This window comes from Pogona vitticeps, chromosome 2 (assembly GCF_051106095.1).
Source record: "Pogona vitticeps strain Pit_001003342236 chromosome 2, PviZW2.1, whole genome shotgun sequence".
Lineage (NCBI taxonomy): Eukaryota > Metazoa > Chordata > Lepidosauria > Squamata > Agamidae > Pogona > Pogona vitticeps.
In genome coordinates, this window is record NC_135784.1 from 203178568 (window position 1) to 203193644 (window position 15077).

Genomic DNA, 15077 nt, shown 5'->3' on the forward strand with positions numbered 1-15077 from the left:
ATGCTGCCAGGAATCCTGCAATACTTTCAATCTGTTTCAAGTGACTATGAGTTTTGGTTGGAAGATGAAAGACCCTGGAGTACAGGTCTCCTCCACCTCCGCCTGTCTGTCTTGTTAATGGCTGTGGTCCAGAAAGGGAAGCCAAGAATTCTGGAAATAAACAACTGGTTGTGCAGATGGTATCATTGGGAAAGGTTTGGCTTCTTTGGATTGTGATCTGTGTTTCCATGAAAGAGCAAATCAGGCACATTGTACCTTATACGGACTGAAAATAATGTGTTTGCTAGAAATCTTGCAAGACTTTTCAGGAAGGGTTTAAACTGAATTCTGCAGGGCAGGGAGATAGTGCTTGAAAGGGACAGATAAATACCAAATACAGTGGTGCCTCGCTTAGCGATGTTAATTGGTTCCATAAAAAAATCGTTATGTGAAAACATCGTTAAGTGAAACACCATTTCCCATAGGAATGCATTGAAAACCGGTTAATCCGTTCCAATTGGAACAGATTAATGCTTGCAATCATTAGCCCACCTCCTGAAACCTATGCAAACTTAATTTGGTGTTGTTCTGAGTCGTCGTTAATTTTTGGTGATTTTTTTTCTCTCTCATTGAAATGCATTGGACGGACAGTTCAATAGAGTTCAATGAGGGAAAAACAAAAAATCACCAAAAATTAATGACGACTCAGAACAACACCAAATTAAGTGTGCATAGGGTTCAGGAGGTGGGCTAACGATTGCAAGCATTTAAAACATGTTCCAAACATTGTAAGACACTTAAAAATGAGCGAAAATGGAAGAGCTTCAAAGGCACTGAAGCCGGCTTTCCGATGTCCGTTTTCGCTCATTTTTAAGTATCTTACAATGTTTGGAACCTGTTTTAAATGCTTGCAATCGTTAGCCCATCTCCTGAACCCTATGCAACCTTAATTTGATGTTGTTCTGAGTCGTTAATTTTTGGTGATTTTTTAAATTCTCCTTTGAAAGCCTTTGAACGGACCATTCAAAGGCTTTCAATGGAGAATTTAAAAAATCACCAAAAATTAACAACGACTCAGAACAACACCAAATTAAGTCTGCATAGGGTTCAGGAGGTGGGCTAACGATTCCAAGCATTTAAAACAGGTTTCTAACAGTTTAAGACACTTTTACAGGAGCGAAAAAGGGACATCGTTAAGTGAAATTCCCCCATAGAGAACATCGTTAAACGATGGGGGAAATTCCTCAAAGAAACCCATCGCTGTGTGAATTCATCGTTGTATGAAGCAATCGTTGTGCGAGGCACCACTGTACTGAGGATAAGAGCATCAGCGATGCACCAGAAATTGTATTAGTGGTACACTAGAACAGGAACCCATCAATAGACTGGAAAAGATTATAAGGAAGCACCTGCAGGAAGTGTCTCTATATGAATGCAAACAGTATGGAAAACAAACAAGATGAACTTGCTTTCCTGACACTTGAAGGTAAATATGATGTCACAGGCATTATGGAAAGCTGGTCAGATGAGACTAATGATTAGAATGCAGTAATTAAAGGATATAATTTATTCAAAAGGAACAGACTAAACAGGGAGGAGTAGCACTGTTTATAAAGAATATATATACAACTGTGAGGAGATCTACTGTATGAGCTGCAGAAAGGAAGGAAGGGAGGGAAGGAGGGAGGGAGGAAGGAAGGAAAAGAAAGAAAGAAAGAAAGAAAGAAAGAAAGAAAGAAAGAAAGAAAGAAAGAAAGAAAGAAAGAAAGAAAGAAAGAAAGAAAGAAAGAAAGAAATATAATGTAATGTTCCTTTTCTGCCTGGACCTACAGCACATTATGTACATTAGCTGCATAGATTCACTTCCCTAGCACAACGTAGACACAATTTTAGCTCATCTCCATTTCTAAAGCAAGAAGAACTGGGCTTGCCTTCAAAGCATAGTTGCAGAAAGATACGTCCTAGCCTTCCTCTCCAGAGACAGAGAGGAAGATGAGAACTTGTCGTTTTAACTCTGTTCTATTACAGCATCCAAATGCCATGAAAGCCTTAATGTTCAATCCTCCCCAGAGGCATGGACTTGGGCACAAGAAGAGGGACTGTGTATCTGGGGTGCTGTATGCAACTGCACTGGGTCGACCATTTATTCCCTTCTTAAGGTCCCAAGGCAGGAAGATGTCATGTTCACTGCAGGGAAGAGCAGCCTCTGCCACATTGAATGGGGATGTAGAAGTCTCCTTCTCTCAACGAAAAAACTTACCGATCTCGGCTGTCCTGAGAATCTCCTGTTGTAATCAGTGACATCCTGAAGTACCTGTGCAGCATTCTCTTGCCTCTCACTGAAGAGTGGTAAAAACAATGTTACCTGAAGACAATGGAAGACCTCACATTTAGTACTTGCAAAATACTGTAGTTTTAAAAGTCGGAACACTGTACATCGAAAGAAGCAGTTCAACTAATGATATACTCGTTAGCACAGTTTCTTTTTTTAAAAAATAGAACTTTTATTAATAACAAACACAATAAAAAAAGTATCCAAACAATAACAAAACATGACAGAAAAAAGATGCAAAAGAGAAAAAATAGAACTACACATACTTATATAACCTTGTGCTCAGATGGACACACTTTAGAGATGATCCTGACAGGCCTCTTCTACGACCATAAGGTTATTCATACTAGGCTGCAGCTACTGTTACGTGGTTGGAATTATTCTCCTCCCTGCAATAAAACCTACCTGGAAATAAAGAGTTTTCTAGCCTTTCAGAGCTGTTTCTGAGGATGCATGAGAAGGGAGAGGGAGGGAGGGAGATTTAACTGGAATATATTGTTACACCACTGGAAGCCCATTCCTGCACCCTAATCATGGACGAGTTCAAATAAAATTGAAGTTTAATTTTTTTAATATTTTAAATAGTAACAGCAGTTTTATGGATGATCTTATCCAAACTAAAATAATAAATGCAAGATAAATAAAAAAGGAGTAAAAACCAAAAGAATAAATAACAGTGCAGAGATTTAAAGCATAGAAATGTATAAACACTTGGACAAAATACAAATATCATCATCTGCTACTGAACAGTGCAGCAGACAAGGATCTTCAGGGAGGCTGTTCTACAGGTGGGAATCACAATGCTGTTTCAGGCACCTGCCTTGCCTCGTTTGGTGGAGGCACTCAGAATGAACTAGAGGTAACATGACCTGATGGTCCAGAAAGATACACAAGGAAGGTAAGGCCCCATAAGGTAACCTGGTAAATCAACTAGGGCTTTACAGATTAAAACTCTTTATTTTAAATTATCCCTGGAGACAAGCGTCCTGCCACAGCAGATCATGCGTTATTGGATCAATATTATTTTACTGGCCAGAACAAGTTAACAAATGTCTACTTGGCCTGTTTTTGACTAACTGAAGTTCCTGAGCTATATTTAAAGAAATCTCAGCATGTAACACTTTCTAACAATGCAAAGCAGGATGAACTGTTATGCCTTGAAACACTTGCCAGACAATGACAGAATAGTAGCACTTATTTACAGTCCAAACAAGTAGGAAGCTGAATCCAAATACAAAATACAGTGTGTCTTTATAGACATTTAAGTGCAAAGTTAAAAGAAAAAGGCTTAAAAGTCATTGGCCCAAATCTTCTTCCCTAGTTATATTAGTGAAACACAGTGTATTTGGAGGTGAATTGCCTAAAGTTAGAAAATAACCACAGAGATAATCTGTTGCATACTGAATTGTCTGACTCCATGTGCAACTTAGAATACCAGTAGTTGTCTCCTAATTTGAAGCAATTTGCCTCCAAACATTTACGTAGTGATTCAGACTAAGTTGTTGACTGAGAGCACAGTTTGCAATATCTATGATGATTTCTTAACTTTGGGCAATTTGCCTCCAAATGTTATTGGCCAATGAATTATTAGAGATCGGGGTATTGTATTTGTATATGAATATGAAAATCCCTGCACTGGTGGAAATAACGAGAGTCCACTGTCCACTCACAATTTCATCACTGCCGCCGGCTCTACAGTGCCTTCCTATCACGCCGTTGTCTGCAATCGATTACCCAGTCCTGACAAGAGGTGGGTTGACAAGCCTCTCTGCTAGGTTAGAGAGTGGCTAATCCATTGTGGAGAACAGCGTGATAGGAAGCCTCCACGGAGCCGGCGTTAACATAGAAATTGTGAGTGGACAGACCCTCGTTATTTCCACCGTGCAGGGATATTCCTATTCATATATGAATACCCTCATCTCTAATTATTATCTAAATGAGGAAGTGCTGTAAATGCTATACTCGTAACAATTGGGGGCTGTTCATATTGTTTAAGTTCTGTTCAGTATTGCTCTAATCTGGAGAACTACTGGACCGCTTAGTGATTTAGGCATTTGGCTTGCAGTGACAGAGATTGGAAGTTTGATTCCCCACTGTGTCTCCTTGACTTGATTACCCTCAGGGTCCCTTCCAGCTCTGCATTTCTAAGGTTGTTGTTGTTAAAACATTTTCACAATAAATGTGTGATGACAGTATGAGAGTTTTAGTTGTTTCTGCCAGAGAGATTAATATAATGACTGATTTGTGATTCATAATGTAAAATGATCTCCTGCATTAGATTTAAAGCAATATGTTATAAAGTGGTAATGGGACTTTCTAAACTTCCCTTGAAATTTCAAGATAAATCTTCAATCTTAAAATCCATCACACTCCCACTGTACTTAACAAAAATAACAGGCTAATATCTGCAGAATTACAACTTGATATCAGACTATCAGCTTACTGACATAATTGACAATTATCAGACTAGCCACTTATTACCGTCTGTCTGCAGATGGGGCAATGTATTGCACCTAGCCATGATCCACACCTCCAATATGCAATAATGCAGGGACCTAAACAAAATAATAACATCATTAGAGCTATGTACATAAGTGGACTGAATCCAAACACAAGCCAATACATAAAGACATTGTACAGCTGATCAAAATGGTAAAGCATCTCAAAAGTGATATTATCTAAGGGTGCAGGAGATAGGACCAATTTACTATTAAGACTAAATCATTAGTGCAAAGCAGTGTCTTCAGAACTCATTATAAACATGGAAATAGGTGTTCTATCTAAATGGCGGTGGGCAACTGTGGCCCTCCAGATATCATTAGTCTCAAATCCCATCAATCAAGCCAACATAGCCAATGGTGAGGGACCATGGGAGCTGCAGTTCAGAAGCATCTGGAGGACTGCAGTTGGCCTCTTCTGCTATAAATTTTATACCATAACCCACTGAAACATGAATAATGCCTAATTTGTCCTACAAAACTGGCATCAAAAGACTTGCTGTGCTTGTCTTGTGCAAAAACATATAAAATCGCACAAAGTTAGAAATGGACTAAGGGAACATAACTGCAACATATTTACTAAGCCAAATGTTATAGGAGATATCAGTCTAATTTTAAAAAGTCATGGTATACATATTAGAAACAGCTGGTATCAAATAGAGACAGTCAGCTGAACAAAAGCAACAAAAGTGGAATGCAAGGCCTCTGTAAATCAATCCTCATTATCAAAGGTGCCCTTTGTCTGCACAGTACTTGTTTAGCTCATCCTACCAGTCTGATGGAATGCAAAAAATGATATAAAATAATGTTTTGTTTTGCATACCACAGAAAAGATGTCCGCAGTTTGTTTCAATGGGAAATGCAGCCTGTTGTAGACACACTGGACAGGACATGTCCGTGTAGAATCGCTGTCTGTCACCAGCTGCATTCTCCTAGAAGAAATGAAAAATGACACCTCTTTAAGCAGAACCAGTTATTTTACCTGCCTAGAAGTTGCAAACTAGCCCTGTTTACAAGATCAGAAGAAAATGTTCATATTTTTCCTTTTGGTGATGGGGTGTGCTCTTCTAAGAGATGCAGCCCCGCCTTCTGATTATTTATCTCTGGTGCTGCCTTCTCTGGACTGTTCTACTTTAAAAAAAAAAAAAAAGCTGACACGGTGCTACCTGGCTGTCATAGGTCTTTCTGGGAGTTGTAGGTTTTGGGGAGTTGCCCTCTGGAGAGCCTAATGGGAAACAAGAATATGGCTTCCAGCATTCTCCATACCCAGGAGGACCCATCCTTGCTAGTCAGTCAACCACCCTTCTGTCATATGATCAGCCAGTGGGATTAGGCCCTTCTGGGTTCAGAGGACATGGAAGTCAGTCTTGCTCCCTGTTATCTACTCTAGAGGGCAACTTTCAAAGAACTGTGACTCCCAGGAAGACTTACCACTCCCAGGTAGCAGCATCATAGCTTCCTTGTTTTTGAATGCAGAAACAGGTCACAGAAGGCAACAATACTTGGACCCTCTACTTAAGGAATTAATCCGTATTGGAATGGTGGCTGCAAGTCGAAAAGTCTGTAAGTCGAATCTCCATTGAACTACAATGCACTGAAAACCGATTAATCCCATAACCAGTGGTTTTTATTCTATTTTTATTCCATTTTGGTTTTTTTCTGGTCTGTAAGTCAATTCTCTGGCTGCAAGTCGAATCTAAATTTTGCAGCCAGAGAAGTCTGTAACTCGAAAAGTCTGTAAGTCGAGCCGTCTGTAAGTCGAGGGTCCACTGTAAAGGTAAATAACTGGAAAGCTGGTCCGTAGACCTGTATTGCTGGGCTGTATCTCCTAGAATTCTCCCGGGGGAAATCCTGGAGAATTCTAGGGGTCGCAGTTCAAAAATACAAAAGAGCACATCCCCATATCCTGGTGAACATTCCTCTATGTGATAAAGAATATGCCAATATGCTTAAGTACAACCACACAGTAGCAGAACATATAGTATACAAACCAACTTTGGTAGGTTACAAATTGTGAAATATAAGAGCTCTTTTCTCCACTGACATGAGTTGAAACTGAAGTCTCCTTTATGAGATCTACCTTATGGTGGACAGAATAAATTTGGAGCAGAAAACATTCTCATTTCTTTTATTTTAATTTTACATGTACAGTATATGTTTTACATATGTATATGGCAGAACACATGCATAAGATCTTAGCTAGATCCCCTGGTATCTCCAATGAAAGCATCTTAATAGGCTGATTAGAAAAGAACTTTGCTGTGGAGAACAGTGGCAAATCAAAGTATATAAAACAGAATAATAGGTGTCAGAGTAAGGCAACTTATTGAGCAAAATCCTATTGCATGCATTTATGCCGACAGACGGTGATGATGTCATCAGTGTTATGAGCTGGCACTGGCAGAATTTAATGCCCTAGGACTCCCCTTTTTCCTAAAGAAACCTTTGAGAGTGTTGGGACAGTGGACCCCTTAATGGTCAAAAGTCACCACTGGATCACTGCTGCTGGGATCAGGACTGTCAATGGCTGCCCCACTTACAAGCCTCTGTCTGCTGCCTGAGTCGTCCTCCTTTGCTGGCTGCCTACTCCAGGAAGGAGCTCGAGCTTCCCTTCTCTACCTCCCCCAATAGCCGACACTCAGACGAGGAGGCGGGGGAGGTCACAAGCCAAAGGAGGTGTGAAAGGGAAGCCGGAGCTCCTTCCTGGACAGGACAGCTGGTGAAGGAGGATGACCAAGAAGATGCACAGATGCTTGTGAGTGGGACAGTCGGCTTTGTGAGGAGGGAGGGAATATATGGCATTTGTGATGCCGCACAGACATATTTCGTCTCCTCCAACTGACTTAAGTCATGCCCATCTCTAATGTGTATATATGAAATAGAAACTGTTGTGAGGGGTTAACTGGATTTAGGCCCAAGCACAATTAAACCAGAAGCCATCCCTTTGCTTTTCTTCCACTTCTAAAAAAAATCAGATATTTTGTTAATGCTCACAGTTCCTCTATGCCTTCCTCCTGTGCATAGCTGCAACCAACTTGCATATTTAATTACAGTGGTGCCTTGCTTACCGATTTTAATTGGTTCCACAAAAAACATCGCTATGGGAAAACATCGCTAAGTGAAACGCGTTTTCCCATAGAGATGCATTGAAAACCGGATAATTCGTTCCAATAGGAACGGATTATCCGGTTTTCTCCCCCACCATCGGGAGCAGCGCTTTGGGAGAAGCCTCCCGGTGAGGGGGAAAGACTGGATCAGTTCCTGCCTTCGTTCCCACCACCCGGCTTCTTCCAAAGGGCTGTCCCGATGTGCTTGCAGCAGCAGAGGAGGTGCCCGGTGGGGGAAAAAGGTCAGATTGGCTCCTGCCTTCTCCCCCACCGGGCACCTCCTCCGCTGCTGCAAGCACCATCGGGACAGCCCTTTGGGAGCAGCCAGGTGGTGGGGGAGAAGGCAGGAGCTGATCCGATCTCCCCACCACCACCACCACCGGGAGGCTTCTCTGACAGCTGCGCCTGATGGTGGGGGAAAAAGAACAGATCGGCTCCTGACTCCTGGGGCTTGCTTCTCCTCCGGACTCCCACCCATCCCAGTCCCCGATGCCCGGAGGGGAGCACAGCCGGGGCTTGCCTCTCTTCCGGGATTCCCCCCACCTCAGTCCCCGATCCCGGGAAGGGAGCGCGGCGGGGGCTCACTCTCCCTCCCTTCTTCCCCCCACCCCAGTCCCCAATCCCGGGAAGGGAGAGCGGAGGGGGCTCGCTCTCCCTCCCTTCTTCCCCCCACCCCAGTCCCCGATCCCGGGAAGGGAGAGCGGAGGGGGCTCGCTCTCCCTCCCTTCTTCCCCCCACCCCAGTCCCCGATCCCGGGAAGGGAGAGCGGAGGGGGCTCGCTCTCCCTCCCTTCTTCCCCCCACCCCAGTCCCCGATCCCGGGAAGGGAGAGCGGAGGGGGCTCGCTCTCCCTCCCTTCTTCCCCCCACCCCAGTCCCCGATCCCGGGAAGGGAGAGCGGAGGGGGCTCGCTCTCCCTCCCTTCTTCCCCCCACCCCAGTCCCAGATCCCGGGAAGGGAGAGCAGCCGGGACTTGCTCTCCCTCCCTTCTTCCCCCCACCCCAGTCCCCGATCCCGGAAAGGGAGAGCAGCCGGGGCTTGCTCTCCCTCCCTTCTTCCCCCCACCTCAGTGCCCAATTGGATCCGAGCCGCGGCGGCTACTCCAGCCATGGCCGGACTGGCCATGGCTGGGGTTGCCGCCGCGGCTCGGATCCAAGCCACGAGGGGAGGGTGGGGGGTCCGGATGCCTTTCAGGCATCCCGGGCTTGGACCCCACCCGCCACCAGTTACCCAGCCATGGGTAACCAGCAGCGGGTGGGATCGAGGCCGGGATGCCAGAAAGGGATCCGGATCCCCCCACTCTCCCCACCCTCCCCTCGCGGCTTGGATCCAAGCCGCGGCAGCTACCCCAGCCATGGCCGGACTCTAGGGAGTCCGGCCATGGCTGAGGTAGGCGCCGCGGGTCAGATTCAAGCCGCGGGGGTAGGGTGGGAGGGTGGGGGGATCCGAATGGTCGGAAGGACCCTTCGGAAGTGTCCTTCCGAGGCTTCCGCCGGCATTTTCCCCCAGGTGAGCGGTGGGGCTCAACTCGGGGAAAATGCCCCCTCCGAAGGGGAATCCCTTCAGTAGCCTCAGAAGGACCCTTCAGAAGGGTCCATCTGAGGCTACCGCAGGCATTTTCCCCCAGGCTGAGCGGTGGGAGCGCTCCTTCGGAGGCTCCCGCCGCTCAGCTGGGGGGAAATGGTGCCTATGGGGAAAACATCGCAAAGCGATTTTTCCCCATAGGCACTTCGTAATGCGATCGCAAAAGCGATGGCAAAAATGCCATCGCTATGCGAATTCATCGTTAAACGGGGCACTTGTTATACGAGGCACCACTGTAATGGCACAGACCCTTAAATTTTGGAAATAGAGGGGAAAATAATCTGTAGTTATTTCAGTAGGGTAATGAGACATGATTTTCCATCTCTTGTCTCCATATAATATAACCAGATTTGGTCTTAGCACAAGGAGCTGAGGGAAACATAAAGGTCTAAATCTAATAGTCAGTCCCAACTAGAGCAGATTGACTGAACAAACGAGCCTTCTGATGCAGTGGTTAAACTGCAGTACTGCAGTCAGCACTGCTCTGCTCATGACCTGAATTTGATCCTGACAGGCTCAGATACCTGGCTCAAAGATGACTCAGTCTTCCATCCTTTTGAGGTCAGTAAATTGAGAACCCAGCTCCCTGAGAGGGCAATGTGTAGCCTTTATAATTAATTTAGAAATTGTATACCTCCCAGACAGTGTTTTAAGCACAATGGGGCAATATATAAGCAGCACACTTGGCTTTTTTACATATTTATATGCACGTGCTGACCTACCATTGAGCAACTGATTCAATAGGTCTATTTTAGCTGGGACTTGCAAATAGATTTAGGCCAGCATTCCCCATGCTCACATTTATTTCTAGCCCAGTGATTAGATTATAATATTTTCTGAGAGAGAGCTGGCACCAAAGGCAGTCAATACAAGAAAGATTAAAAACAAAACACAATTAGATATTACCTGTTCTGACTGTATTTGTTGTCTAACTGCTCTCACCAGCTCTTGATTTTCCGGATGAATATCTGGGTGCTCATTTCTGCTAAGGCAAAACACAATTATGTGAAATTACACAAATAAAACAGTAATGAAACACTTCAAGAACAGAATCAGATACAATAGTATTACTTCATCACATTCACAACTCTAAGGCTAGAATTCAGAGGCTAGAATTCTGAGGCAGAATTCTAAACCGGAATTCTAATTCTAATTTGCTTCATGATTACAGTGGTGTTACATGTAGTGCAATGTCATCTAGACGGTACTTCTCAGCAAAACCCCAATCAAAAGATGAACAATGGAAAAATCATATTGTGTCACTTTGTGCTGGTTTAATTCAGATCAGGTACCAAAAGTATTTAATTTAAACTAATTCCCCATTTTAGATCCCGAGGCTCCCTAGGGTTCCCCTTTGCCCTGGGAAAGCCTTTGGAAGCCTCAAGAGTTGGAGGAGCCATTCTTAGTTTTTAATAAATATGCTGCTGGATTGCCACCACCAGAATCAGGACCAGCCAGTAATCCAGCAGCAATGTTGTTATTCTTATTCCAAAGGCTCCTAAAATGCTTCTCTAGGGAGTCTTGAAAGTGGGATAGGAAGATTTTAATTTCTTTAAATTAAAATGCTTTTGGCACTTGATATGGGTTATGGCGTGCAAAGTTACACCAACAGGATTTTCCCATTAAGTGATTTTTAAAATAAATGCTTAAAAAAGAGAAAATCTTCTGAAATTATTCTTTAATAGCCATGAACATTTCAGCTGAAAGTAACCTTGTCACTATTCTTCTTTCATGATAATGAAGCCCCAGAAATCTATCTCAGTGACTGAATAAATTTTGTTGTTTTGCAGTTGGGTTTATCTTAAAATTTGACTTCAAAGTTTAAATAACAACATCTACAGGAACAAAAAATAATTGTGGGTCAGTATTACATTTTTAGCATTTTATGGCTGGTTTAAAGTGAGTTAACAGGATAAACTTCCTAGGTAGGTTATGATATAGAATTCTTTTAAAACTTCGGAGCTTCCTCTTCTCCCCAGTTTAGCAAACCTGCTAAATATGTTGAGTATGAGAAGCATGCAAACATGCAGAGGGAAAGCATAATCTTATATTATCTTAACAATCTTGTTCAGATATATAATGACAAAAGTTAACTGGCCAAAGCCCAATAAGCAAAGCAGCTGGAAAGAGATTTGAACCCAAGTCTCTCTTATTCATTTCCAGCACTTGCAATCAAATAACAAGTTTGCTCAAACCATCAGAATAACCTAATTTATCTTAAATATATGCATATGACATAGTGCAAAAAATGTATTCTTCGTCACACTGCCAACATCTCACCTTAAAAGCATATATGCCAGCACAGCAATGAATGTGAAGCTGAGCGCTACTGCCAGCAGTACCTGGTCACTTATTCCTTCTATCATTGAATCATTATAGAATATCAGTCTCTGAACTTCTGTTTCTTGGCTGGCCATTCCAGAGCTAGAACCCAAGAAACACAAGAATAAACAGATTTATATATACCCACAAATATTACACTTTCTTCACCTGAATTCTACAAGTAACAAGCATTCACAGGCCTTCAAACAACTGAGGTCACATTGTGTTATACAATGCAAGATGTGTGGCTTAACTATGACATGGCCAATATTGGCTCCACACACATTCTAATATAATCCTCTCCTATTTTTCACAGTAGTGACACCTTTGTGCGCAAGACGATGGGCATGGGAAAAAGTCTGACACCCCAATCGCAAAACTAACACAATGTACTACTAGTGGGAAAGAAAAGCAGATGCACAGAGATGGCTCCAGGTAACATATTATATGTCAAGTCAAATATGCATCATACCACACCTACCACTCAGAAGACATTAGACCCACTGTAAAGCTGAGGAATACTGTGGTACAGTAATAAATAATTTGCTCAAAATAAGGAAAGGTAACAATGACTCATCATGGTTGTTGTGGGTTTTTCGGGCTCTTTGGCCGTATTCTGAAGGTTGTTCTTCCTAACGTTTCACCAGTCTCTGTGGCCGGCATCTTCAGAGGACAGCACTCAGTGCTCTGGTGTAGTTGGCTTTGGGAGTGCAGTATTTATGGCTGTGAGATAGGCTTTTGTCTACTGCACTCCCAAAGCCAACTACATCAGAGCACAGAGTGCTATCCTCTGAAGATGCCGGCCACAGAGACTGGCGAAACATTAGGAAGAACAACCTTCAGAACACGGCCAAAGAGCCCGAAAAATCTGCAACAACCATTAGATCCTGGCCGTGAAAGCCTTTGCGAATATAATGACTCATCATACTTAAGCATATACAGTGGTGCCTCGCTTAACGAGCATCCCATTTAACGACAAAAGCGCATAGTGATTAGGTTTTTGCAATCGCAAAAGCGATCGCATAACGATGTTTTTGGAAAAAATCACTTTGCGATGATTGGTAAGCTGTTTCGCTTACCGATTTTCACATGGCGATTTTTTCCAACAGCTGATCGGCGGTTCCAAAATGGCAGCCGGGAAAATAAATGGCCACCCGCTCTTTTTTGGGACGGATTCCTCGCTTACCAGGCAGCGAAAATGGCTGCCGTACGGAGGATTTTCGCTTAAAGGTAAGTTTTTACCCCATTGGAACACACTGAAGGGGTTTCAATGCGTTTCAATGGGGTTTTAAAAATTGCATAGCGATGTTTTCAGTTAGCGGCATTTTCTGCTGCACCGATTAAAATCGCTATGCGAGGCACCACTGTATATGTTGTAAAAATAAAGTGAGCCTCAGAAAACAAGCACGTTTCTTTGCTGAACAATTGCAGCCACACCCATAGAATTAAGAAGCAGGTTTTACCATATTCTGGCAGACGTTCCACACAGATTACATACTTTCCATCTCTCTATTTAGAATTTAAGCACTTTCTTCTCCCTTGCCAGGAGACTGAACCAGTGAACATATACTGTACATTGCTTATTGTTCTATAAAACAATCCATGATTTCATTTTTACTCAGCCAACCACTCTTTAACAATTTTGTTAAATGACCAAGGAAGTTGACACTGGAAAAATCAGTATCCTGACTTACATGGAGAGCATCCTTTTATAGCAAGGACTCTCCTCTTCAGTCTCTTTGCCCACCAAGTGTAAGAGAGCAACAAAGCTAGCATACTCCTCTCTACCCAAGGTAAGAGAATCTGCCTTAATAATGGCTGCAAGAGTTGTACAATGGGAGTTTGGACAGGAGGTGAGAGCTCTATGCCATGACATGGGGCGTGAACTGTAAGTAGGAGACACTTAGCCTATTGCCATGACCAGAGGTTTCACAGGCTAAGTGGTATGTGTATGAGTGGGTGCGGGAGAGCATGTGAACCCAGCCTGCTCCTTGGGACAAGTAACTGAATGTTTCTCATAAGAGGGCAAGTCCTGACCTAGTTTAAGATTAAATTAGGTTTAAACAGTTTATATGAACCAAACCTTTTGACAGAGACTCATCTTGTGTAGAAAAACTCCCTCTTGGCCTCTAACATTATATGGTATAAATGCAAAAACGTCAAAAGAGAATAATCCTTAGTTTAGTGGAATGATCCTCATAGCATCCATTCCCTCTACTTACCGCAGTGGAAATGAGAAGATTCAGCACCATGTCATCAGACACATCTCTTCAGATCCACATAAATTTCTTTGTACAGTAGAATCTGGAAACCTCTGGACTCGGCCCTAAAAGAAGAGGACATCTTCAGGCTGCTTCTTGATCCACACTTCAGCACAGCATTTGATTTACAGACCTGCAGATAAAGGCTTCAGTAATGGCAGCGTTCATACATGGTAAAGCACAGCAAGACAAAGAAATTGAGATTGGATGAAATGTGATATTGAATCCAATTCTATTTGTAGCATAAGCCCAAGCACAACTATCTTTTCCTACCTGGTTGTGGTGTTCACCCTTATTATGTTAAATGTCATGCATTATTCATATTTTATGCTGATGTGGTTGAGAGGTAGGGCCACTAGAGATGTTAAAAAGGCATACCCAGAGAGGAGGAGTTTAGTTTACAGTCTGAGTCAGAGTTAGTTGGGCGATCTGAGGTGTGATTAGTCTGACGAGTGAATGTAACCTGTAAGATAAAATAGAAGAATGATGGTTGATTGTCAGGATATTGTAATTTTTATAGGCCTGAAACTATCACTTGCTGCTATCCTCTATGCCGGTTTGTTTAATGAGTTCCTGCCATGCTGAAGTGATGCCAGCCTGTATATACTTGTAAATATTGTAAATTATATACTTGTAAATATTGTAAATACACCCGACTTGCTAAAGAAGAAGAACGTGTAAGTGTCTTCAATTAACTCTGCATATTTTCCTGTCGCCAAATCCTGACAGAGGTCATGGACCCAGCAACGTGTGCTGCGCAAGCCATTTGAAGTCAAGACGGTGGTGAGTACCATGGGTGAAGTATTTAAATGAAGGAAGAGAGAGAAAGTGACATAGAAGACTTGGGAGAAGACAGTTCGTCTGTTAGCCCAGGAGGGGAAAGAAAACAGAGAACTGGAAGAGAAGGCAGAATGGCGTTGAGTGCAGGAGGCATAGGAGGATTAGCAATTAACAGAAACACAGAAAACACAGGGATAACAAGTCCATATTCTCCAT

At 43.0% G+C, this 15077-nt stretch overlaps 1 protein-coding gene across 5 annotated transcripts in view; it reads right to left on the reverse strand.

The window, feature by feature from the left end:
- Positions 1 to 15077, reverse strand: part of RNF170 (ring finger protein 170) — a 43362-nt gene that overhangs the window by 12686 nt on the left and 15599 nt on the right. For 2 of the 5 annotated variants that reach the window (XR_013541374.1, XM_020801385.3), the window contains exons 2-7: positions 14043 to 14146; positions 11779 to 11922; positions 10405 to 10483; positions 5633 to 5741; positions 4793 to 4866; positions 2240 to 2344 (exon numbers count right to left, since the gene is read on the reverse strand). Coding sequence is in view for 4 of the 5 variants with exons in the window: in XM_020801385.3 (XP_020657044.3) it covers positions 2240 to 2344; positions 4793 to 4866; positions 5633 to 5741; positions 10405 to 10483; positions 11779 to 11915 (504 nt within the window). In the remaining variant the exon portion in view is untranslated. Of the gene's footprint in view, positions 1 to 2239; positions 2345 to 4792; positions 4867 to 5632; positions 5742 to 10404; positions 10484 to 11778; positions 11923 to 14042; positions 14215 to 15077 lie in introns of all 5 variants that reach the window. The other 3 variants (XM_078384829.1, XM_020801386.3, XM_020801384.3) reach the window with 3 other exon arrangements.